The sequence below is a fragment of the Plecotus auritus genome, assembly GCF_963455305.1.
Source record: "Plecotus auritus genome assembly, chromosome: 4".
Classification (NCBI taxonomy): Eukaryota; Metazoa; Chordata; class Mammalia; order Chiroptera; family Vespertilionidae; genus Plecotus; species Plecotus auritus.
Window position 1 is genome coordinate 109,531,674 of NC_137775.1, and position 24,557 is coordinate 109,556,230.

General features: G+C 42.1%; 1 protein-coding gene across 14 annotated transcripts in view; it reads left to right on the top strand.

Annotated features, from left to right (window-relative positions):
* Nucleotides 1–24,557, top strand: part of KMT2C (lysine methyltransferase 2C) — a 274,626-nt gene that overhangs the window by 67,457 nt on the left and 182,612 nt on the right. For all 14 annotated transcript variants that reach the window (XM_080665925.1, XM_080665931.1, XM_080665933.1 and 11 more), the window contains one exon: nt 17,372–17,460. In XM_080665925.1, the coding sequence (XP_080522051.1) occupies nt 17,372–17,460 (89 nt within the window). The remainder of the gene's footprint in view (nt 1–17,371; nt 17,461–24,557) is intronic.

Sequence of the window (24,557 nt, forward strand, 5' to 3'; positions counted from 1 at the left end):
CATGCACTGGGCCTTTAGTATTGTTTATATTTGTACACTTAAGGAGGGCTGTCATATAAAGATTTCCATGTCAATAACCATAGTGCTACAGGAGTTTAGTAGCTGCAGAGCATCACCTTGCTTCGAGAAATGACTCATCTGAATAGTCTTTTCTTGTTGAACAAGGAGGATTTTTTTCCCCTAGTCTTTGACAGTTAAAACAGTGTGGGGGTGAACATCCTGACAGCTAAACCTTTATGCACTTGATTATTTACTCATGATAAATTCCTAAGTGGAATTCCTGGGCCAAAAGATATGTAGATTTTAAAGACTTTTAATATTCACAAATATCACTATGGCATAATTGTACCAATTTATGCTCCTAACAATAATATATGAATACTTAGATGCCCAGTGCACGAAATTCATGCATGGGTGGGAAGGGTCCCCTCAACCCAGCCTGCACCCTCTCCAGTCTGGGATCCCTCTCACAATCCTGGACTGCTGGCTCCTAATCGCTCACCTGCCTGCCTGCCTGGTTGCCCCTAACTGGTTGCCCCCAGGTGCCCCCCCCTCCGCAGGCCTAGTCACCCCTCACTGCCCCCCCCTGCCAACCTAATCGTCCTGAACTGCCCCCCCACCAGCCTGATCACCCCCAACTGCCCCACCACCAGCCGGCCTGGTTGCCTCTTACTGCCCCCCCCCCCCCCCCCCCCCCCGTTGCCCCCAACTACCCTCCCTGCCGGCCTGGTCGCCCCATGCAGCCTGCTGTTCATTTGTTTGGTCGTCCCTCACTACCCTCCCTGCCGGCCAGGTCGCCCCATACCGCCTGCTGTTCAGTCGTTTGGTCGTCCCTCGGGCTGGCCCTGGGCGGCTGGGGGCTGAGGGGACTGGGGGACTCCGGAAGCAGGTGCGCCGAGTGGCCGGACCCACCTGGGGGCAGGCCTGGCGGGGCTGAGGGGACTGGGTGCGGCCATCTTGTGACTGTGGGTGCTGCCATCTTTGAGGGCGTGGCAGTCTGTTATAATATTCCCTCCTTATTGACTTTGGGCACCGCCATATTTGTGAGGACGTGACAATTAGCATATTCCCTCTTTATTAGATAGAATGCCTATTTATCTATTTTCCTGCCAGTGCTGGGAGTTGTGATTTAAAAAAAAATCTGTAAAAGAGCATTGAAGATTGGTTTGGGAATGTAAGTACCTCCTTGCCCTCTATAAGTTTACAATTGAATCATAATTTTAGCTGTCTGAATATAAAAGAAAACAAGTAAATGTGGAAACAGCACGTTCATTGCCAAGTAATGCTGCTCTGGAGCAGGGCTGCTCATCTCGGCACTGTTGAAGTTTGGGGCTGGCCGCTTCCTTGTGTGGGGTGCCTTGAGGGATGTTTGGCAGCATTCCCAGGCTCCACCAACCAGATGTCTTCAGACATTGCCAATTGTGTGTGTGCGTGTGCGTGTGTTTAAAAAAATGTCCCCCTTCTCAAGTTGAGAACCACTGCTCTTGTTATGGAACTGGACTACTACGTAAGAATGATTAGATCCCCAGAATGGTTCCCAGCACACAGCTAGCATTCCAGTATTAGTTGAATAAACGAACAATCATATTTTGGCTTGAAATAAAAACCGAACAAGACTTGAGCTGACTGTTTAGACTTATTTATCACAGAAGAAGCTGTCCGTTGAACACTTCTTTCAGGCCTTATTTTCTAATCTGGATTATTAAATTGACAGGGTTATTTCTTCCAGTGTGTAATTGATTCTGATTTTTTTTTGCTGTAAAATGTTTAGGACCTATCTGCTCAATTATGTTCAAACACCTTAGTGTGGCATTCAAGTCCTTCCCATGTCCTGGGTCCATTTTATTTGTTTTCTTCTGGATGTGGCAGATTTTTACCCTCACCTCTACCTGCTCAAGGCATTCTTCCTACTTGAATTACTTCTCTCTCCTCCCTCTCTTCACTTTCATTCTGAAATCCAACCCATCCTTCTTTGTGAAGTCTTCACCGATCATAAGCAGTCTCTCCTCTCTCAGCTAATCTATTGGTTTGTATTCACTATACTTGAGACACTCTACTGTTTATTTCCCATACACACAAGTTGTTGTATTTTTAATCTTTAACCAAGGATATTTTCCCCCCATTGATTTTTTAAAGAGAGTGGAAGGAGAGGGGGAGTGGGGGGGGGGAGAGAGAGAGAGAGAGAGAGAGAGAGAGAGAGAGAGAGAGAGAGAAACATCTATGTGAGAGAGAGACATCGATTGGTTGTCTCCCTCAAGCTGGCCAGGACCAGTTTTCAAGTTTGATGTGTTTCTCTTACTCATACTTGTATCTCCATCTAGGCGTTGTTGTTATATGCTGTGCATTGAATGAAGTAGAGGTTAGATATCTTGTCTAGGACCTTTGGGAGGGTTTCATTCACTGGGTATCAAATTGAATAAATCCTGCTGATATTAAGAGTCTATGATACTGCTTTAGGTGTACTTTTAGTCGTACAGTTCGATCAAGTAAATAAATATTTCTAGGAGCTTTTTTCATGGAATATTATATACAAATAAAAGTAGAGATATTTTCATATCAAATTTCTTCATGTTCCCATCACCTACCGTGTTTCCCCGAAAATAAGACAGTGTCTTATATTAAATTTTGCCCCCAAAGACACGCTAGGTCTTATTTTCAGGGGATGTCTTATTTTTCCATGAAGAAGAATACGGTACACATTTATTGTTAAATGAAAATAAAGGAAATTTATTACCTGTATACGGTACGGTAGTACGGTAGTTGTCAACGCAAACCAGACAAACTGTGAATCCTACAGTATCAAGAATTTACTCATTTATTCAATGACAATCATGTCATCATCTTCTGGAACATCATCATAACAATCCAATTCCTGAATTTCCTGGTGAATTTCTTGTGACTCCATTTCTTTCAGAATCAGTGGACCAAATCTCTCATGTTTAGCAATAGCACTGTCTTTAAATGAGTACTTCTTGTCAAGGTAGCCTGCTCGCAGTGCATTTGCAATGCAACTGTCAGTGATTTTCTCCCATGAATTCTTCACCCAAGTCACAACTTCTAGCAGTTTAGGTTTCACAAAGTTTCCACGCTGATTTCTCTCCATTCTATTTTCAATGTAGTCATTAATTTCCATGCGCAAATTGTCTTTGAATGGCTTGTTTATTGCAATATCAAGAGTCTGGAGATAGGCCGTCATTCCTGCGGGAATCATTATCTGATCTATTTTTCTTTCGTGAAGAAATGCCTTCATGTCTTTAGCGCGGTGAGTGCTGGCTGCATCCCAGACTAGCAGACCTCTTTGGCTCCCTTGCATAACAAGCGGCAGCATTAAATCGACCCACTTCCTTATAACTGCTTGTGTGGCCCAGGCCTTTTCAGTTTCAAGAATAAAAACACCCAAAACACGTTCAATCTTTTCCTTCTTGCCCTTAGAAATGATTAAAGGTGGGATTTTAGTGCCATCCAGACGAATTGCCAAAATACAGGAAACACGTGCACTTTCGTAAGCAGTGGAGGGAATGTATGCTAAGGAGGCACCCTGCTGTTCAATTGTTGTTTGAGTTGATTGGCCCATAAACACTGCAGTTTCATCCATAGGAATCATGTTGGAAAGATTGTATTTAGAGAAGTCAGCATCATCAATAAAGGACTTGAATGCAAGTGCTCGCTTAATAACTTGAGTATCTTCCAACCTAAACAATGTTGTAGATCTTCTTAAAGACAGTTCACTTCGCTGAAGGAAATTATCCAGCCAGTGTTGTGATGCTTTGAAGTCTTCGGGGGCTATGTCAAACTGTGGTGCCATTGCTAGGGCAAATTCTTGAATCTGAGCCCTATTCACAACCAAACCCTTTGCTCTCCTGTCAACAACCCATTCACAGATCAGGTCTTCCAGCTCGGAAAATAATGGTTGCCGACCTGATCTTCACTTGCGCTTTTTAGCATTTCCCTTGTCCACTTGTTCAATGAGGTTACCATACTCTGCTCGCCATTTCGGACCAATCGGATACTCAACATCTTCTCTTTGCAGAAAGCAGTAAGATTTTGGCTCCAAGAGTCTTCCACGATTCCTTTCTTGTACTCCACGGAGTAGCTTTTTCTTTTTGTGCTCTAGGGGTAAAAAAAAAGGAATTTGGGGTATCAAGGTGGGGGGAGGGGGATCACTCAAAATGACACAGGGGGCATCAGAGGGGGGAATCAAAATGGCACAGGAGAATCAGAGGGGGGATTACCATTTTAGTAACCCCTTTTGATCCTCCTGTGTCATTTTGATTGTCCCCTCTGATCCTCCTGTGTCATTTTGATTGCCCCCTCTGATCCTCCTGTGTCATTTTAACTGATCCCCCTCCCCCCACCCCTGTGCCACTGAACACCTTCACCAGACATTCCCCCTACCCCTTTATCAGACATTTACCCCCTGGGGCCTGCCTGGGGACTGTCATTGTGCTTGCTGGGGCCTGGATCTGGGCTGGAGCAGGGTCTGCCACTGACTGAGAACCTTCAGTCATCACGAAGGCGGCCGCGAGCATCAGTAGTGTCACCAGAGACAGACCAGCACTCACCACCTTCGCCGCGTCCCGTCCGCTCTAATCCTCCTGTTCTTCTACACGCATCTGCGAAAGTCTCCTCCTCTCTCCTGCCCCACGCTCACCGCTCACTCCAACCTCCGCTCTGCCTCCACACAGCAGTGACGTCAGGACTCCGTGTAATGTCACTGGTTGCCAGTCGGGGCGGCCCTAGCGACCAGTTTACGGTAAATTAATTTTCATTCTGAGACAGAGCTTGGGGGCCTTATTTTTGGGGGATGCTTTATATTTCACCCAGAAGGAAACCTATACGTAGGTCTTATTTTCGGAGGATGTCTTATTTTCGGGGAAACACGGTAGTTTTAATAGCCTTGTAATTAGTTATGTTTCTCCTGTACCCCACCCCTCCCCTCCCCTCCTTTCATTTTGGGTTATTTTTGAAACAAGCTTAGATTTAAATTATCAATACTCAGCATGTGACTAGTTTTAAAAAAAATTTTTTTTTATTGATTTCAGAGAGGAAGGGAGAGGGATAGAGAGATAGAAAGATGAGAGAAAAACATAGATCGGCTGCCTCCTGGGATTGAGCTGGAAACCCTGGGCATACCTGGAATGGAACCTGTGACCTCTGGGTTTGATGCTCAGCCACTGAACCACACTGGGCTAGGTTTTTATTTTTACATGACTTCTGTGAAAAGTTTGGGGGAAACTGGTTCAAATGAAAGAATAGGAAGATGGAGTTTAGAAGTCAGTCAAGGAGTGGCCTTGGAAGATGTTTTGTTTGTGTTACGAAGGCCTTGGATAGAGGGGTGAAGGGTAGATGAGTAAGGAGGGAAACACAATACAAGGGTTCTTTCTAGAACAGGGGTGGCAAACTTCTTGACTCGAGGGCCACAATGGGTTCTTAAACTGGACCGGAGGGCCGGAACAAAAGCATGGATGGAGTGTTTGTGTGAACTAATATAAATTCAAAGTAAAGGAGCGGAGGGGAGAGCAAGAGAACCCTCCGCTCTTTCGGCTCCGCGGGCCGGATAGAATAGCCGAACGGGCCAGATCCGGCCCGCGGGCCTTAGTTTGCCCACGGCTGCTAGAAGCTAGGCTATGGAAGAAAGAGTTCAAGAGAGAGTTTTTTGAAGTTGAAAATAGAACACAGAAAATTAAGATGCACTCCCCCCCAAACCCAGGACTTCTGACTTAGTATGGTAAAGAAAGTTTTTGTTTCAGAGTGAAGGAAATATTGGAACTTGAGTTTGTTAATTGTGTTTCATGGTTCATCATTATTGTTTTCATATTAACTGGTTAAGGAACATGAGACTGGGAAGTGATATCCCGGTAAATGCAGATGTAAATCTAGAAATGGGTACAAAAATTAATCACCTTAATATCCACTTTGTACAAGAAGAGTCTGGCAGGTACTGGGCAGGGTGGTAAGCACAAAAGAGGCTTTTTTTTTTAGGGTACTTAACAGTCTAGATAGGGAGCAAGAAGTAAAAAGAAAAGAAAACCAAGCCCCATTGTTTTAATAGTTAATTAAGAAATCACAGTTTAAATAACAATGAAAGGCATCTCTAAAAGAGATGCCAAGGTAGAACACCATGGCACTAAGTCCATAGGCCTTGGGAGAAGAGGAGGAGATATAGAGTCAAGGACCTTTTAGGAGTCTGGAATTAAGGCTTGGAGGAAGGTGGGATATTTGGAGTGGAGGAAAATTCCTTTTTAACTTAAAATTGTGAAATTTTGCATTCCTTCTGCATGTAATTTTATATATAACTAGAAGCCCGGTGCACGAATTCATGCACAGGTGGGGTCCCTTGACCTGGCTGGCAATTGGGGCCGATTGTAGGGAGGGACCGCGGGAGGTTGGCTGGCTGCAGGAGGTTGGCTGTGGGAGTGCACTGACCACCATGGGGCAGCTCCTGTGTTGAGCATCTGCCCCCTGGTGGTCAGTGTGCGTCATAGCGACCGGTCGACCAGTCGTTCGGTCGACTAGTCTTAACAGTTGCTTAGGCTTTTATATATATATATAGATTATATATACAGACAGTCCTTGGGTTATGTCGGACTCAACGTACATAGTTTCGTGGTTACGTCGCCATCTCCTATCTATCTGTCTGTCAGTCTATCTATCTATCTATCTATCTATCTATCTATAATAGAGGAATATGCAAATTATCCGGGACACCGTCACATCATGACAGTTCACAGGGTGGGCGGGGCCGTGGGGTGGGATTCTGCCTCTAGCGCAATTTCGTCTAGCCCAGGCAGACTCCTCTGCAGCCGAATCCTGATGCCGACCTGGGGTTTACTAAACTTGACTGGAGCTGCTCCCCGCACCCCCACCCCCTGCCCCAGGGCCACGCTGCCCACAGCAGGGAGCCCTGGAAGCCTCCTGACAGGCGGGGGGCTGCAGGGAGCCATGGAGGGGTGGGGCGGCCGGAGCCAAGTTCCCGGGGGTCTGAGGAGAGTACCTGACAAGAGCTTGGACTGCAAGTAAGGAAGTTTTTAAAAAAATGGCTCAATACATTAAAAAAAAAATAGATTTAATTTTTTAGGACAGTTTTAGGTTTATAGAAGTGCGCAGAAAGTACAGTTCCCACGTACCCCTCCCTGCAAGAAGTCTTACTTTAAAGGAAATTTCAGGTAAACAAAGTAGATGTGAGATTAGTTTGTCATTTTTTAATTCACGGTCCTTCTGAAAATTTGATCTCTGCATGGATCTCTTCCTTGTGCTTTGCATTTCTGTTTTTTGGACTGTCATTCTTAACAAATGCTCAAACTTCACAACTGTCTATTATTGAAAATTCTGTATACTACTGTAACTACTTCAGTTGCAGAGTGGTAAAAATAAAACAACAATAAAAACAATATCGTTAGGTATTTATTAGGAAGTTTTATTTATGGTAATTATGATATGTAATTCCTCCTCACTCCAAATGTTCAAGTCTTTGTAAAACCTAAATTTAGCTAAACAGTCATACTTGTTGACACTCTGTATGTAATTATCAGCTGTAAATGTATCCGACTGTACTTACAATGTTGGAGGGATGATGTCATTTAATTATTATACCTATTTTGAGTTGCTGTGATGATTATTAGCTATGTAGTTGCAAAACTCTTGGATGTTTTTCTTTTTTTTACCTATAATGTTCTTATTGCTACATAAATTTACCCTGACAATTACTTGCATAACATTTCAGTCTTTATAATACCGGATGATTTTCCTCTAAAACCTTTCTGACACAAGAGTCTAAATAAGAGCTGCGTTCTATATGCTCTGTATTTAGGATATTCTCTGTTTGGTTGTCCAATTTACACTCATACTTTAGCCCAGGGGTGGGCAAACTTTTTGACTCGAGGGCCACAATGGGTTCTTAAACTGGACCGGAGGGCCGGAACAAAAGCATGGATGGAGTGTTTGTGTGAACTAATATAAATTCAAAGTAAAGGAGCAGAGGGGAGAGCAAGAGAACCCTCCACTCTTTCGGCTCCGCGGGCCGGATAGAAGAGCCGAACGGGCCGGATTCAGCCTGCGGGCCGTAGTTTGCCCACGGCTGCTCTAGCATCTGTTTTCCTGTAACATGCCCAGATGAGGGTGTTATCACCCTTTGCTCATTTGATTTGTAAAATGATATCTCCTTACTTTAATTTCCATTTCTAAAATTGTTAGTGAGGTTGAATATTTTGTGTTTAAAGTCCATTTCATTTTTTTAAATTGCTGGTCATATTATTTATTATTTTTTGTTTTTCTTTTGAGAATATGATTGTTTTTTCTCTTTAAAAAACACTACTGTATTAGTAATATTTTTAAGAAGAATTATTTAATATTCAGTAAGTGACATATTTTAGGTGGCTTAAGGGGCAAGTTGCATTCTGACCATAGAACAGTAATGTAGTGACTCAGTTTTTATTGTGTAGATATGTATTGTATATACATATGTTCATACACAAGATAGATATCAAATTATTGAACAAAATAGTCACAGGGATTTTTTTTTTTAATAATCTGAATGATTGGCACAATTTTTCAGTTTCCTGGTGGTTTGTTATTTTATGTGGTCTCCTAATGGTTAGAAGTATCACAGGTTGAAAAATCAGGCCATAGGCTTTAATCACAGAGGCATTTCTAACTATTATTATAAACAAACCCCAAACACCATAAACTATTCCTTTACTTTTTTATTTTTTTAAAGGTACACATTTTTTTAAAACATATTTTATTGATTTTTTGCAGAGGAAGGGAGAGGGAGAGAGAGTTAGAAACATTGATGAGAGAGAAACATCAATCAGCTGCCTTCTGCACACCCCCTACTGGGGATGTGCCCACAACCAAGGTACATGCCCCTGACCAGAATTGAACCTGTGACTTTTGAGTTCGCAGGCCGACCGACGCTCTATCCACTGAGCCAAACCAGTCAAGGCCCTTTATTATTATTTTTTAAAATATATTTTATTGATTTTCTTTTACAGAGAGAAAGGGAGAGGGATAGAGAGTTAGAAACATTGATGAGAGAGAAACATCAATCAGCTGCCTCCTGTACACCTCCTAGTGGGGATATGCCCGCAACCAAGGTACATGCCCTTGACTGGAATCGAACCTGGGACCTTTCAGTCTGCAGGCTGACGCTCTATCCACTGAGCCAAACCGGTTAAGGCTATTCCTTTATTTTTGCATATGACTCCTAAGGACTGTCATGAGATAACATTATTTTGGAAGGTTTGCTATATAGAGTAGGATTAGAAATAATCTAATTTTATTCTAGAGCAGTGGTCGGCAAACGGCGGCTCGTGAGCCACATGCGACTCTTTGGCCCCTTGAGTGTGGTTCTTCCACAAAATGCCACGGCCTGGGCAAGTCTTATTTTGAAGAAGTGCTGTTAGAAGAAGTTTAAGTTTAAAAAATTTGGCTCTCAAAAGAAATTTCAATCGTTGTATTGTTGATATTTGGCTCTGTTGACTAATGAGTTTGCCGACCACTGTACTAGAGCATAAAAGATAAAGCGCTCTCCCAGTGGTTCCCAAGGAAAAACATCTTATAACCCTTCACCCACTTACTAAATTATAGATGAACTAGAGGCCCGATGCATGAAGATTCGTGCAAGAATAGGCCTTCCTTCCCCTGGCTGCTGGCACTGACTTCCCTCCAGCACCCAGGTCCCAGGCCTTCCCTCTGGCTGCCGCCTTCTGCCTTCGCTCTGGCCCTGCCACCCTCCTGTAGCTGCCTCCACTCCCCGCCCCCCCCGCCCCCTCATAGCCGGAGTCCCGCCCCGCCCTGACTGCTCCGCATCTGCGCGCGCACTGCCCAGAGGCCTGGCCTGGCCTGGCCCCCGCCATCTTTTTTGCGTCAATTTGCATATTTCCTTCTTATTGGATGTGGGCGCCGTCATTTTTGTCACTGAGTGACAGTCAATTTGCATATTCCGTCTTTATTAGATAGGATATATGCTCTTTATAAAGAACTTGCCAGGAGTCGAAAGGCCCTTCCTTGGCCCTTGGTTTTCCTTCATGCCTCCAGAGGAGACCATTGTTAACAGTTTAGTCCTGTCATTCTAACTATTTTGCTGTGTGTTTTTTTGTGTGTAAATACACATAGTTATAAAACACAAATGCTTATTTATACATGTGTGTACACTTATAAAACTTTCATGGAATCATGTATATTCTGTAGTGCACTTTTTCTCATTAAACTATGTCTTAGTCTTAGAGGTCTTTCTTTATTAGTACAAATAGGTCTTCCTTTTTGTACTAATAATAACTGAAAATCATTGAATGGCTAGCACATACTTTATTTCAATATCCCCTCAACCAGCTTTTATGTTGTTTGTTCTATAGTGAATGTTCTTATATATATATATTATCTAGATATTTATGCACGTGAAGTTGGGTAGAGTTCTAGACATGAAGCTGAGAGAGCAAATGGTGTGAATATCTTATATTTGGTACGTATTGCTAAATTGCCTTCCAGTATACGCTACATTATTCACACCCCTGCAGCTGTTACGTGTGAGTCTTCGTCTCTTCTGTGTTCCCACTGTCCCTGGGTTGTATTAGTACTTTTCACTTCCCATCTCACTGTTTGAATTCCCTGATTACTTGGTGAAGTTGAACACTTTGTCATATTTCTAGGTTGAATCATTTTGTCTACACATGGCTTATTTGAATCCTTTGTTCCTTTTTATGTTAGATTTTCTCTGTTTACTTGTTTATTTTTTTCTTCATGTTCATGAATAAGGTTTATTATATTTTTTTATTGAAGTGATCCCTAGTAATTTAATTGTTTTATTGCATTTGAATTGATTATCGCTGCTGTTTGTTCAGCATGAAGTACAGGAAAGTTGTTGATGTTTTTGTTACTGTGTTGATCTGACAATCTTTGAGAACTCTTCACTTTTCAGTTAATTAACCTGTGTTTCCTAATAGATGTTGGTGGTGATGTTTGCCAATGATGACAGTTTTGTCTGTTCCCTTGTGGTGTTAGAAGTTCTTATTTTTTCTTTATTTACCTTAATGACAAACATTTAGTATTATGTTACATGGCTTACTTTTAAAGTTTTACCCCAGTCCTTGGCTGGGTGGCTCATTTGGAACATTGTCCTGTATACCAAAAAAGTGGCAGGTTTGATCCCCGGTCAGGATGCTTACGGGAGGCAACTGATTCATGTTTCTCTCTCACATTGATAATTCTCTCCCCCCCGCCCCTTTCTCTCTCCCTAAATCAATAAACATATCCTCGGGTGAGGATTAAATAAATAAATAAATAAATAAATAAATAAATAAATAAATAAAGTTTGACCCCATATGAAATTTATTTTTCTGCTCAGTGGGAAGCAGAAGTATATTTGCATCTTTATTTTATTTTATTTTTTAAAATACGTTTTTATTGAATTTTATAGACAGAGGAAGGGAGAGGGATAGAGAGAATGAAACATTGAGAGGGAAACATCATGATCGGCTGCCTCCTGCACACCCCCTACTGGGGATCAAACCTGCAACCCAGACATGTGCCCTAACTAGAAATCAACCGGTGACCTCTTGGTTCCTGGGTCAATGCCCAACCTCTGAGCCACATCAGCCGGGCTATAATTTGCATCTTTAGAATGGTTAGGTAGCTATCTCAATTCTTGTTATTAAATGTGTATTTTCCTCCCGAGTTGTAGAACCATTGTGTTCATTCAGCAAAGCCTGTTTTGAGTGCCTGTGATACGGCTGGTACTGTTAGGCATTGAAAGTGCGGTAGTGAATAGAACAGAGTTCTAACACTCATGGAGATTTCATTCCAGTTGAAGGGACAGATTGATAAAACAACAGGTAAATATGCAAAGGCTTTAAAGTGGAACATCCTAGGTGTGTTCATGAAAGGGCAGTATAGCAGGGCCATGGTGTGGAAGGAGGAGTGTGCTCATATATGACCTCAGAGGGAACCAGGATAGACACATCAAGTAGGCCGTGGAGGATTTTTTCTAGGTGTGATGTGTAGCCAATGAGAGGAAGGAAGAGTGACCTGATTTAATTTAAGGCTTTAAATTATCATTAATAATTGTTCGGAGAGCCTGTAGGCCAGTGAGAGTGGAAACAGGGGCCACTAATTGCAGTATACTCAGTGGTTAAGAATGTTGCTATGGAGCCAGAGCCATTAAATTTGGGCATAGCCATTATCTTCTCTGAGTTTCACTTTTTTCATATGTAAATAGAGATGGTAATAAGAGTGTCTCTTACATACTAAATACTCAGTAAAGGTGAGTTATGTAATTTCCAATTGTAATAGTAACAAAAAACCCATGGTGATATTAGGCTGTTGACAGTGTAACTGGAACATATCTTGAAGGTAGAGCTGACAGGATTTGCTGATGTGATTGATATATGGGGCATGAGAGAGAGGAATCTAAAATTATGAAGCTGAGCTACTTGGGTGATTGGTGTCACTCTTTACTGAGATAGGAAACACTGGAAAAAGAGCAAGTGTGGAATCAGATTTGTTTTTTGACATGTTAACTTGAAATGCTTGTTTGAATCCAAGTGGAGCTGTTGGGTAGACAGTTAAATATGAGTTAACAGTGGACAGGTAGGGAGTGGAGGAATTTGGGCCAATAACAGCTTAAATGTCAAGAGACTGGGTGAGATTGCCCAGGGAATGAGCCTTTGTATGTGGAGAAGAGACTTTGTGCCCGAGCCCTGGGCACTCTACTATTTAGAGGTCAATAAAGAGGAAGCGGAACCAGCAGAAGGAAAAATATGGGAGAAGTTTTATGAGAGTGTTATGTCCAAGAATCCAACGAGAAAATGATCACTTGTCTCATGGGCATGTGACAGATGCTGTCTGCCTGTACTGTGTGTGCAGCACCAATTAGTCACCCTGGGACTTTGCTAGACATCTTATTAGTTCACTTCTGAAAGTCTTGTTGTACTGATTAGGGTCAGGCCCACCCATGGGCAGGTTGCAGATCAGCTCAGGCACTCACACCTCCTCTGCACGCTCTTCTGGGTTTCAAACTGCATTGAGTTCATTCAGTACAGGGGATACTGGAGAGGTAAAGTAGTGAGTGAAGTCAGTGACATTTTAGCAATACTTTGCATTTTGGTGTTTGTTCCTGATCAACCTGCTGTTACTATTTTTTTTTTTCTAAAATATATTTTTATTGATTTCAGAGAGGAAGGGAGAGGGAGAGAGAGATAGAAACATCAATGATGAGAGAGAATCATCGATTGGCTGCTTCCTGCATGCCCCCTACTGGGGATTGAGCTGCAACCTGGGCATGTGCCCTACGGGGAATTGAACCGTGATCTCATGGTTCATAGGTTGACACCCAACCACTGAGCCACACTGGCTGGGCATGCTATATATTTTTAACCCATTGTATGCCATAAGCGTCTGTAGATGCAAGCAGTGGACCTTCCCCACATGCCACGTGAGCCTAAAAAAAAAAATGTTTTCCCTAAGTGTCAGCCCTGACCAACTTTAAAATCATTTTTCATGAGAATTTTCAGCTGAAAATATTCAAGAATACTGGAATTGTGAGTAATATATTTATTTTTATAATATTCATTGCAAATTTATTTTTTTAATTAAATTCAAAATATTGTGGTGTGTGGGGATGATTTCTGTTTTGGATGCATGGTAGTTAACTGATTAAGGAAACTCAAATAGTTGTTCCATATATTATTTTCATGTTTTATATTTGCATTCAGTGGGTGGCATATTTCTAAATCATACATACAACTGGACCCCCTTGCTTGAGATTTTTTTTATGTTCTTAGTGAAAAAACAGGCTGTATTGCATTTTTCTTAGTTTGACTTGGTATGATAATTTTAATATCTGGGGAAAATGGTGGTAGAATGCCCTTTTTTAAATTCTGTGAAATAGGATTTTTGTTTATGATGGATGTTTGATTATGTCTTTGATTTTGCTGTCAGCTTAATGCCTACCTCATAGAATGAGGAAGTATTCCTTCCTCCAGTACATCCTGCAGATAGTATAGGATTAGTATTATTTCTTAAATGTTTAATAGAATTAATCAGTAAAGCCACCTGTAGCTGTTTGTCCTTTTTCACTTGTCCTTTAATTTTGGATAGATTATTATTATTTTTTGGTATGTCTTTAAGGTCAGTTATCTTTTTTTTTCTTTTTGCTGTTTCTAATCAGATGTTGATCTTTCAAAGTGAAATTTTTATTAGATGTTATCTTTTTGTTGTTGATTGGAAGGTAGGGAAGGAGGGAGAGAGGGAGAGAAAGGTAGAGAGAGAGCAGGAGAGAAACAAACATTGATGTGAGAGAGAGACATCAATTGATTGCCTCCCTCATGCACCCCCATGGGGCAGGGAGCAAACCCGAAACCCAGGTATGTGCCCTTGACTGGGAATTGAATCTGAGACCCTTAGTTGTGAGGGCTGATGCTCTAACCATTTAGCCGCATTGGACAATGCTGAGGTTATCATTTAATGTACCTCTATGAGTTCCATTTTGTTTATATTTAATATCTCTATTTCTCTCTTCATATTCATTTTCTATTACATTCTTGAGCGTATGAGGCATACTGATATAGCTGGTTTAATGTCCAGTCTTGTCCCTTATATCATTTTTGTTTTCTGTTTCTATTCTTTGATTTTTATTCTGATTATGGCTGACAATTTTTTTGCTTCGTAAAATGTTATTGTATGCAACATATTGTGATTTTGTGGTTGCTAAGAGCTAGATTTTGTAATGCTTTCATAAGTGTTGAATTTTTTTTCTTGCCTGTCAGGGAAGTTAGTTGTGGATCATTTGGGTTCTGTTGAGACTTACTTGTCAGCTCTTTTAGGTCTAGAATAGTATTTGTTAGCCCTACTCCTGAAGATGTGTTCCACTGTGGTCTCTACTGAATGCATAGTCAATGAGGTCTTTCTTAGCACTCTGTGAGCTCTGGGGCTTGCTTGTATTGCAACTCTTCAATAATCGTCCTTTTTTTGAAGGTGTTCTTGTTCAGCCTTATGGGGTTTTACAGCACAATTATACAGATTGTTATGCAGATAAAAACTCACAGGTAACCTCATGCAGGGTTCTGGAGAGCTCTTTGCACTCCACAGCACAGAAATTCTGTCCCATACCTCTTTTAGCCTCCTGGACTGATGATTTGTCCCCACTTTTTAGCACAACTGCCCGTCTCTGAGTGCCACTCTCTGGTGTAGTTTAAATTAACTCCATGCAGACAGCTTTTGTGATGGCAGAGTTCACCTTGTTTATTTACCTTTGTTCAGAGATTCCAGTCCTGTCCGTGCCTGTTGTCCAGTGTCTGATAATGGCTGTTTCTTATATTTTGTCTGGTTTTCTAGTTGTTGATGGCTGGAGGGTAATTTTGAATCTTACTCCCAGGTGGCTTTAAGTAGAAGTCTCCTATATTATTTTAGTAACTCAGATTAGTTTTAATTTATAAGATTAATATGGGCATTAAGTTTTTGAAGTCTCATTTAGTTCTGCCTCTTTCTCCCCTCCCCTCATGAAATTTGAAATGATGCTGTTTTGGCTGTTTGACCTCGTGTGTTATATTGACAAATTTTTAATATTAAATCATGCTTGTATTTTGATTATACTTACTCATATTTTTAGGTTTTTAAAAATACGTTTTTGTTAATTTGTGAGAGAGGAAGGGAGAGCGAAAGAAACGTCGATGATTGTTTGTCTCCTACATGCCCCATACTGGGGATCGAGCCCACAACCTGGGTATGTGCCTTGATGGGGAATGGAACCCCAGGGACCATGTGGTGCATGGGGTGATGCTCAACCAATTGAGCCACACTGGCTAGGGCAATACTTTCTTTAATCTATATAGTTTTTGCTATATTTATTAGGGTTTTGGTTCAGGTGTTTCTTTTTAATTGTATTTTTTGGGTAGAGATGACCTTTTTTTTTTATATATTTTATTGATTTTTTACAGAGAGGAAGGAAGAGGGACAGATAGTCAGAAACATCGATGAGAGAGAAACATCGATCAGCTGCCTCCTGCACACCTCCCACTGGGGATGTGCCCGCAACCAAGTTACATGCCCCTGACCGCAATCGAACCCGGGACCCTTCAGTCCGCAGGCTGACGCTCTATCCACTGAGCCAAACCGGTTTTGGCTAGAGATGACCTTTTGACAGTGTGCAATAATTCATTTATAAAACCATTTGGACTTTGATCACTTTAACTCTAAAAAATTCTTATTTAAAAATTATTATATCTCCTTTATTTGTTTTAATTGTTGAGTGTACTAAATAAGATTTAAATGGATTTCCTATTGTTTAAAACAGCCTTTTGCTTTATTTTTCCGTATCAATGCTTTATTTCTTATTTTTTATTCTTTTAATGCTTCTCAACTAAATACTGAGTTTATTTGTATTTTTTCGTTTTAAGTAATAATTTAATGTGCTGAAATCTGAATTCTGCTTTGCATATTTCTAAGTTTTTAAAATATGTAATGTCATGTTTTTTTATTTTATTTGTCTTAATTTTTTGACTCATTTCTATCCCTTACAAGACATGAAAAAATTTAAAAACATTAGTGTGGTTTTTTTTTTAAATTGCTTGGGTTAAAGAATCCCACTTCACCACACTTTCAAAAAATGTTTTTATTGATTTTTAAAAGAGAGAGGAAGGGGGAGGGAGAAAAGAGAGAGAGGGAAACATCCATGGGAGAGAAACATCAACATCGACCAGTTGCCTCCTATACCTCCTCTACCTCTCACTGGTGATCAAGCCCGCAACCTGGGCATGTGCCCTGACCGGGAATCGAACCAGCGACCTCTTGGTGCATGAGTGGATGCTCAACCACTGAGCTACCCGGTTGGGATACCACAGCTCTTATGTTTACTTCACTAAGTGTTTATAAGTTAAATTTTGTCATACTTGTAAGGTTGATATGACTAAATCTTGCTTACTACTTAGAATTTTTTCTCTTTGAGTGGTTGAAGGGTATGCATTGTTTTCTTAAAAATATACCTGTCTGGGCATCACTCCTTAATATTAGATGTAGTGGTATAACCTGGTGTATGAACTTTGAAAGGAACCCATTAGATGATCAGAGACCAAGACTGTTGACAGAGGGCAGCATCTGAAGATTAGCTAAACGAGGAACAAAGCCTAAAATGCAGAGTAATTGAGAAAGTGAGTTATGATGGCATAAACGTAGTAATCAGGTCTGTCCTCACATGCAGGTAAAAGGCACATTAGGATTTGAGGGGGAAATGACTGTAAAGTATTATATTACTATTTAATATAGTAAAATGTTAGAAATGTTTATTTTATTTTGTGTACCTACAACTGGTGCTTTACATTGAGTTTAATTCTAAGACTTAAAATTTAATATTTAACTATATGTATTTATTTCTTTGTAGGCCTCGAAGTAGAGGAAAAACTACAGTGGAAGACGAGGACAGCATGGATGGTCTGGAGACAACAGAAACAGAAAATATTGTGGAAACAGGTATTGGAACTTAATAAAAATCATGAAAATGCACATAATAATTTGCACAATTAGCACTTGTCTGTATACTGAGTTCTGAAATTTCCTGTACTGAAATAGTTTGGTAAGTCCTGATGAAGTGAAAAAATGGATTACTCTTTTTTTCCCTAGAGTCCTGATTTAGTAGAAATTATTTAATATCTGCAGAGAAATTTTTTTTAAAAAATTAAATCTTTATTGTTCAGATCATTATAGTTGTTCCTCTCCCCCCCCCCCACACGCCCCCCATAGCTCCCCTCCACCCGGTTCCCACCCCATCCCTTGCCCCCCCCCCCGCCCCGCCCCCACTGTCCTCATCCATAGTTGTATGATTTTTGTCCAGTCTCTTCCTGCACCCCCCACACCCCTTTCCCCCCCGAGGATTGTCAGTCCACTCCCTTTCTATGCCCCTGATTCTATTATATTCACCAGTTTACTCTGTTCATCAGATTTTTTATTCACTTGATTTTTAGATTCACTTGTTGATAGATATGTATTTGTTGTTCATAATTTTTATCTTTACCTTTTTCTTCTTCTTCCTCTTCTTAAAGAATACCCTTCAGCATTTCAATATAATGCTGGTTTGGTGGTGATGAACTCCTTTAGCTTTTTCTTATCTGTGAAGCTCTTTATCTGACCTTCCATTCTGAATGATAGCTTTGCTGGGTAGAGTAATCTTGGTTGTAGGTTCTTGCTATTCATCACTTTGAATATTTCTTGCCACTCCCTTCTGTGCTGCATAGTTTCTGTTGAGAAATCAGCTGACAATTGTATGGGTGCTCCCTTGTAGGTAACTAACTGTTTTTCTCTTGCTGCTTTTAATATTCTCTTTTTGTCTTTTGCTCTTGGCATTTTAATTATGATGTGTCTCGGTGTGGTCCTCTTTGGATTCCTTTTGTTTGGGGTTCTCTGCACTTCCTGGACTTGTAAGTCTATTTCTTTCAATAGGTGGGGGAAGTTTTCAGTCATTATTTCTTCAAATAGGTTTTCAGTATCTTGCTCTCTGTCTTCTTCTGGCACCCCCATAATTCGGATGTTGGTACGCTTGAAGTTGTCCCAGAGGCTCCTTACACCATCTTCATATTTTTGGATTCTTTTTTCCTTTTGCTTTTCTGATTGGGTGTTTTTTGCTTTTTTGTATTTCAAATCTTTGACTTGATTCTTGCGATCCTCTAGTCTGCTGTTGGGTCTCTGTATATTATTCTTTATTTCAGTCAGTGTATGCTTAATTTCTAGTTGGTCCTTTTTCATATCCTCGAGGGTCTCACTAAATTTATCGGCCTTTTCTAGAAAATTCTTGAAAAACCTTATAACTGTGGTTTTGAACTCTATATCCAGTTGTTTGCTTTCCTCCATTTCTTTCATTTGTGATCTGTTTCTTTGTCTCCGAATTTTGGCTGCTTCCCTGAGTTGATATAGAGTGGCTTTGTGTGCTAGGTGTCCTATGGGGCCCAGTGGCTCAGCCTCCCCAGTTACCTGAGGTAGACACTCTTGGTGCACCCCTTTGTGGGCTGTGTGCACAGTCTTGCTGTAGTTAAGTCTTGATTGTTGGTGTCACTGGGAGGAATTGACCTCCAGGCCAATTGGCTGTGAGGTTCAGCTGTGTCTACCATGGTAGAACTTCTGTGCTGGAGACAGACACCCTTATGAGGCAGGACTTGCTTTACTGGGGCTTTGGTGCTCACTGAGTCTGCCCCCTGAGTGTGTCTCTTATGGATCTGAGGAGTTGTAATCTGGATGGTCCTACTCTGATGCCTGGCTACACTGGCTCTTGGATCTCCAAGGAGGTGCTAATTTAGCCTCTGCCTGAGGCCACCCAGCAGGTGCTAAGGAGAGATATACAGATTCCTCTTCTTTGTTTGGGTTTTAAAGGTGCCTAGATGAGGCCCAGCTGTGAATCAATGCAAGCTGCTGTGGGGCCTTGGGCCTTCTTTTGGATGTTCTGAGTCTCTCAGACTCAGATGCAGTTTGTTAGGTAAGTTTAGATTTCAAAGGACCAGGCCATTCATATGCAAAAGCCTCTGGGCACAGCTTGGATGGGGTGGAGTCTCAGGGTGGAGCAGACAGCATTGGTTTCCTGTCAGCCCTGCCCTAATAGGCCCCTGTGTCTCAGTATCCCTTGGTAATCACTGCAAGCACCTCTGAGAGAAAGCCGCCCTTGAGTTCTGCCTGCTGCCAGACAGTCCAGTTTCTCCCTGTATGAGTCTGGGTCCCCAGAATCTCGCCCAGAACTGGAGTTCAGAGCAGTCGGGAGCTTGTGTCTCCCTGCTGATTGAAAAAGCCAGCTGCGTACTCAGTTGCCAGCCCTCTCATGTGCACCTCCGTACCTTTGCACTTTACTTCCGCAGCTCCTTTGAGTCTCAGTGTGCTTTTCTTTTCCTTCTAGTTGTAAAATTTCCACTCAGCCAGCCTTCCTGTGGTTCTGGATAATGTCCGTTTTGTCTTTTAGTTGTAGTTTTGAAGTGGTTGTACGAGCCAGCAAGTTCAGGTGTTTACCTATGCTGCCATCTTGGTTTTTCTCCTGTAGATAAATATTTTATTAAAGGAAATTAAAACTGGAATAAAGAGTAAGTCTAGCCCTAACCGGTTTGGCTCGGTGGATAGAGCATCGGCCTGCGGACTGAAAGGTCCCAGGTTCGATTCCGGTCAAGGGCATGTACCTTCGTTGCGGGCACATCCCCAGTAAGGGGTGTGCAGGAGGCAGCTGATCGATGTTTCTCTCTCATCGATGTTTCTGACTCTCTATCCCTCTCCCTTCCTCTCTGTAAAAAATCAATAAAATATATTTAAAAAAAAAAAAAAAGAGTAAGTCTAGGCCAGTAGGCCAGTAGGATGATAGCTCATAGTATATTTTTGGCTTATGAACCTGTAGTGTTTTTTTAAAGCTGATTGTGTTATTGTGTGTTGTGGGGGGAATAAAAGTTCCATAGTAAGTAATATTGTGCAGTGCTAGGTTACACAAGACCAAATGTATTCTAGTCTTGTCTGCTAGACTGTTAGGTGTCTTCAGTAAGCTAATGTGCATTGTGTTTCTGCAAAAGGTAGAATAGAGTAGGTTGCCCAAAGTAGTTTCCAAAATTTATACAAGGTTGGTTGTTTTATAAGTTGCCAAAGGGATGAGGTTCCATGCTGTAATCAGAGGATGTTTGTGTGAGATGGTCTCTCACTGGCAATGTTTTTAGCAGCCGTTGAATAGAATTAGAAATGGTGTCAGTCTTTTTCTCTGAAGTTGAATGCCTTCTTGATGCTTATAGAACGTCATGCAGTTTTTAGAGAAAAGTTAAAAAGTTCTGTATCTTTTAAAATATAATTTTCCATACAATATTTTTGGTGTCAAATGTGTTGCTATTATATAGTTACAATTCTTGGAAAGCTTTCAAATATCCTGTAAATCTCATCTCTTTTTCCAGCAGGGTCTGGTTAGGTAGAGTGATAGAAGTGAGTGAAGCTTGGATGATCAGAATTCTGCATTTCACTTTTTGGTGGACATTTATCACCATACTAGAGGCCCGGTGCATGAAAATTCATGCACTGGAGTGGGGGGGTCCCTCAGCCTGGCCTGCCCCCCTCACAGTTTGGGAGCCCTTGGGCGGGAGGCGACTCGGCAATCAGGGGAAGGCGACACCCCATAACATCTCTGCTGCTGCCACTGCCGGCAGTGCAAGCCTCAGCCGGCCCTGGTTACCTGAGCCTCGGGCGGCCCTGGGCGGCTGGGAGGCTGAGGGAACTGGGGAACTCCAGAGGCAGGCACGTGGAGCGGCTGGACCCGCCTGGGTGGTGGGCCCGGCCATGCCGCGTGCCTGCTGCCCCAGTGGGGCTGAGAGGACTGGATGCTGCCATCTTGTGGCTGTGGGCGCTGCCATCTTTGAGGGTAGGGCAGTCATTACCATATTCCTTCCTTGTTGGCTGTGGGTGCTGCCATCTTTGAGGGTGGGGCAGTCAATTAGCATATTTCCTCTTTATTAGATAGGATTAGTAGCCGTGCTCACGAATCCATGTGCCAGTAGCTTGCTGCTGCCCTCCAGTAGCTCTCCGCCCACTGCCCCGCCCTCCTGTAGCTTCCCCCGCCTCCCCTTCTCCCAACCTCCCCCATAGCTTGCTGCCCTGCCCCGTCCTGTAGCTCCCCTGCCCCCCTTCTCCCAGCCCCCCCATAGCTTGCTGCTCTGCCACTCCTGTAGCTCTCCGCCCACTGCCCCATCCTCCTATAGCTCCCTCCGCGGCCCCCCCCCCCCCCAAAGCTTGCTGCCCTGCCCCCTCCTGTAGCTCGCTGCCCCACCCTCCTGCTGATCCGTGATCTGGTTGTTATTCGGTCAGTCGTTAATGCTTCACGACATAACGACCATTTGCATATTACATCTTTAATATATAGGATTATTTCAAACTTGTATTTATATAAGTTTTCCACTAGTTATTTTTTGTATGACTTTTCTCCCTTAATTTAATTTTTTCTGTACTGTATACAGTTACTTCCTAGTGAAAATCTTCGAAATTCTAAGTGACATTTCAGAGTGGCCCACAGGTCCCTCGGGTTGCACTTATTAGCAGCCTTCTGAGAACTCACCTGCATTCTCTGACAGTTGAGAACCTGCCTTCCTACTCTTCTCTGCTTTTCCCATTGCCAATTTTATTTAATTTTTAATTTTTTAATTTTTTTATTTATATATTTTATTGATTTTTTACAGAGAGGAAGGGAGATGGATAGAGAGTTAGAAACATCAATGAGAGAAACATTGATCAGCTGCCTCCTCCACACCCTCTACTGGGGATGTGCCTGCAACCAAGGTATATGCCCTTGACCGGAATCGAACCTGGGATCCTTCAGTCCGTAGGTTGACGCTCTATCCACTGAGCTAAACCGGTTAGGGCTAATTTTTTAAATTTATTTTTTATTGCTTTCAGAGAGGAAGAGAGATACAGAAACATGAATGATGAGAGAGAATCCTTCATCAGCTGCCTCCTCCAAGCCCCACAACTGGGGATTGAACTTGCAACCTGTGCATGTACCCTTGACCAGAATCGAACCCAGGACCTTTCAGTCTGCAGGCCGACGCTCTGTCCACTGAGCCAAACCGGTTTGCCAATTTTAAAACATATGTTTTTATTGATTTCAGAGAGAGATAGAAACATCAATGCGAGAGAAACATGGACAGCCTGCCTCCTGCACGCCCCCTTCTGGGGGTTGAGTCCGTAACCTGGGCATGTGCCTTCATCCAGAATTGAACTGGCAACCTTTCAGTGAAAGGGGCAACACCCAACTAACTGAACCACGCTGGCCAGGGCTCCTGTTGCCAATTTTAATAATCTATTCAATACCCAGACCCTTAGCTCCTTGATGCCCTAAACAATCTTATTCTCCAGCCCATCCCAGCCACTTGTTCTTATGGTCATGCTTTTGCCTTTGTCATTGTATCACTTACTGTTTCACTTCCAAAATCTCACTTTCAACAATTGTTCCCTGTAAATACTTCCTGCCTCTTCTTTTCCTAGCTCACTGTCTCCTAATGTCCACACCAGCCATGTCGAGTCCTCCAATCTGGTGATCTTACCAACAGGGTTTGTTACCATCCTTTTCCAGGTCAGATTCTCCCTGTAGTCATTCTCTTATGTACCCTCAACTCGGATGCCGTTCTCCCACTGCTTTGCCTTCATAACAAAACCCAAATTCTGCACTTTTCGACAGAAAAAAACCATAAACTTGCCAACTAGTTTAATTTTAAATTTATGACTTTAAATCACCAGTAGGTCATGATTGCTGCCCTCCACTCATCCCACTTTTACTTAGACATTCTTTCTCCTGTTACCAGTGATGATTCTTTAACCACTTTCGCTCTTCTTCAACCTTCTAACATGTCCTCTCATTGTTTTCATTCTTCAATCCATGATCTTGCTTATTACTTCAATTGAAAAAAAAATAGAAGCAACCAGGAAAGAAATTCCACATTCACTCCTGTCAAGTCTTTCCTGCTTGCATCTCTACCTATACATTCCACCTTCCCTATTGTCAGAATGGGATGAAGTAAGGCTGATCTTACACTTGTGTCCTGGAGTCTGTCCCTTGCATTTGTTACGGACCTTCAGTTTTCCTTGGCATCATGAATTCTTCTCCCATTGGATCATTACCATGAGCATTTGAGCACAAATAACTTCCCTTGATCAAACATTTTTTTGAGCTACTATATTGCTTCTTGGCTCATTTTTATGGCAAACATTTCTGCAACTTATTTTTGACCATTTTCTCATGAGCCTACTTCTGTCGGTTTTCTTCCTCCTACTCTGCTGACATTGTTCTTGTCAATGTCATCAAGGATGTTATATTACCACGCTCACCTTCACTACTCAGTACCATTTCCTGCAGTTAGCCACCTTTAGGATTGGACCTCTTTGTGTGTTTTTTTTGTGTGTGTGTGTGTGTGAGTGTGTGTGTGTGTGTGTGTGTGTGTGTGTGTGTGTGTGTGTTTAAAGACTTTCAGGCCTGGCTAGTGTGGTACAGTGGTTGAACATTGACCCATGAACCAGGAGGATTCCTAGTCAGCGCACATGCCCCAGGGTTTTGGGCTCGATCCCCAGTAGGGAGTGTGCAGGAGGCAGCCGATCAATGATTCTCTCTCTCATCTTGATGTTTCTATGTCTTCCTCTCCCTTCCTCTTTGAAAACAATAAAAAACAAAACAAAACACAAACCCACACTTTCAGGATACCACATCCTCTTGCCTTTTTCCTTCCTCTCTGGTCTCTCTTCCCTCTCTTTTGCTCATTCTCGCATACATTAGGTGGTCTCATTCATTTTAGTTACTTTAAAAATTAAATGCTGGTGACTCTAAAAATTATCTCTTTTCTTGCTTCGAACACAACCTTTATCTTTAGCTTCTTTCTTACCATCTCTTTTTTAAAAAAAAGTATATTTTTATTGATTTTAGGGAGAGGAAGGGAGAGGGAGAGATAGAAACATCAACGACGAGAGAGAATCACTGACCGGCTGCCTCCGGTACGTTCCCCATTGGGGATCAAGCCCACAACCCGGGCATGTGCCCTTGACCGGACCCTTCAGTCTGCAGGCCAACGCCTTATCCACTGAGCTAA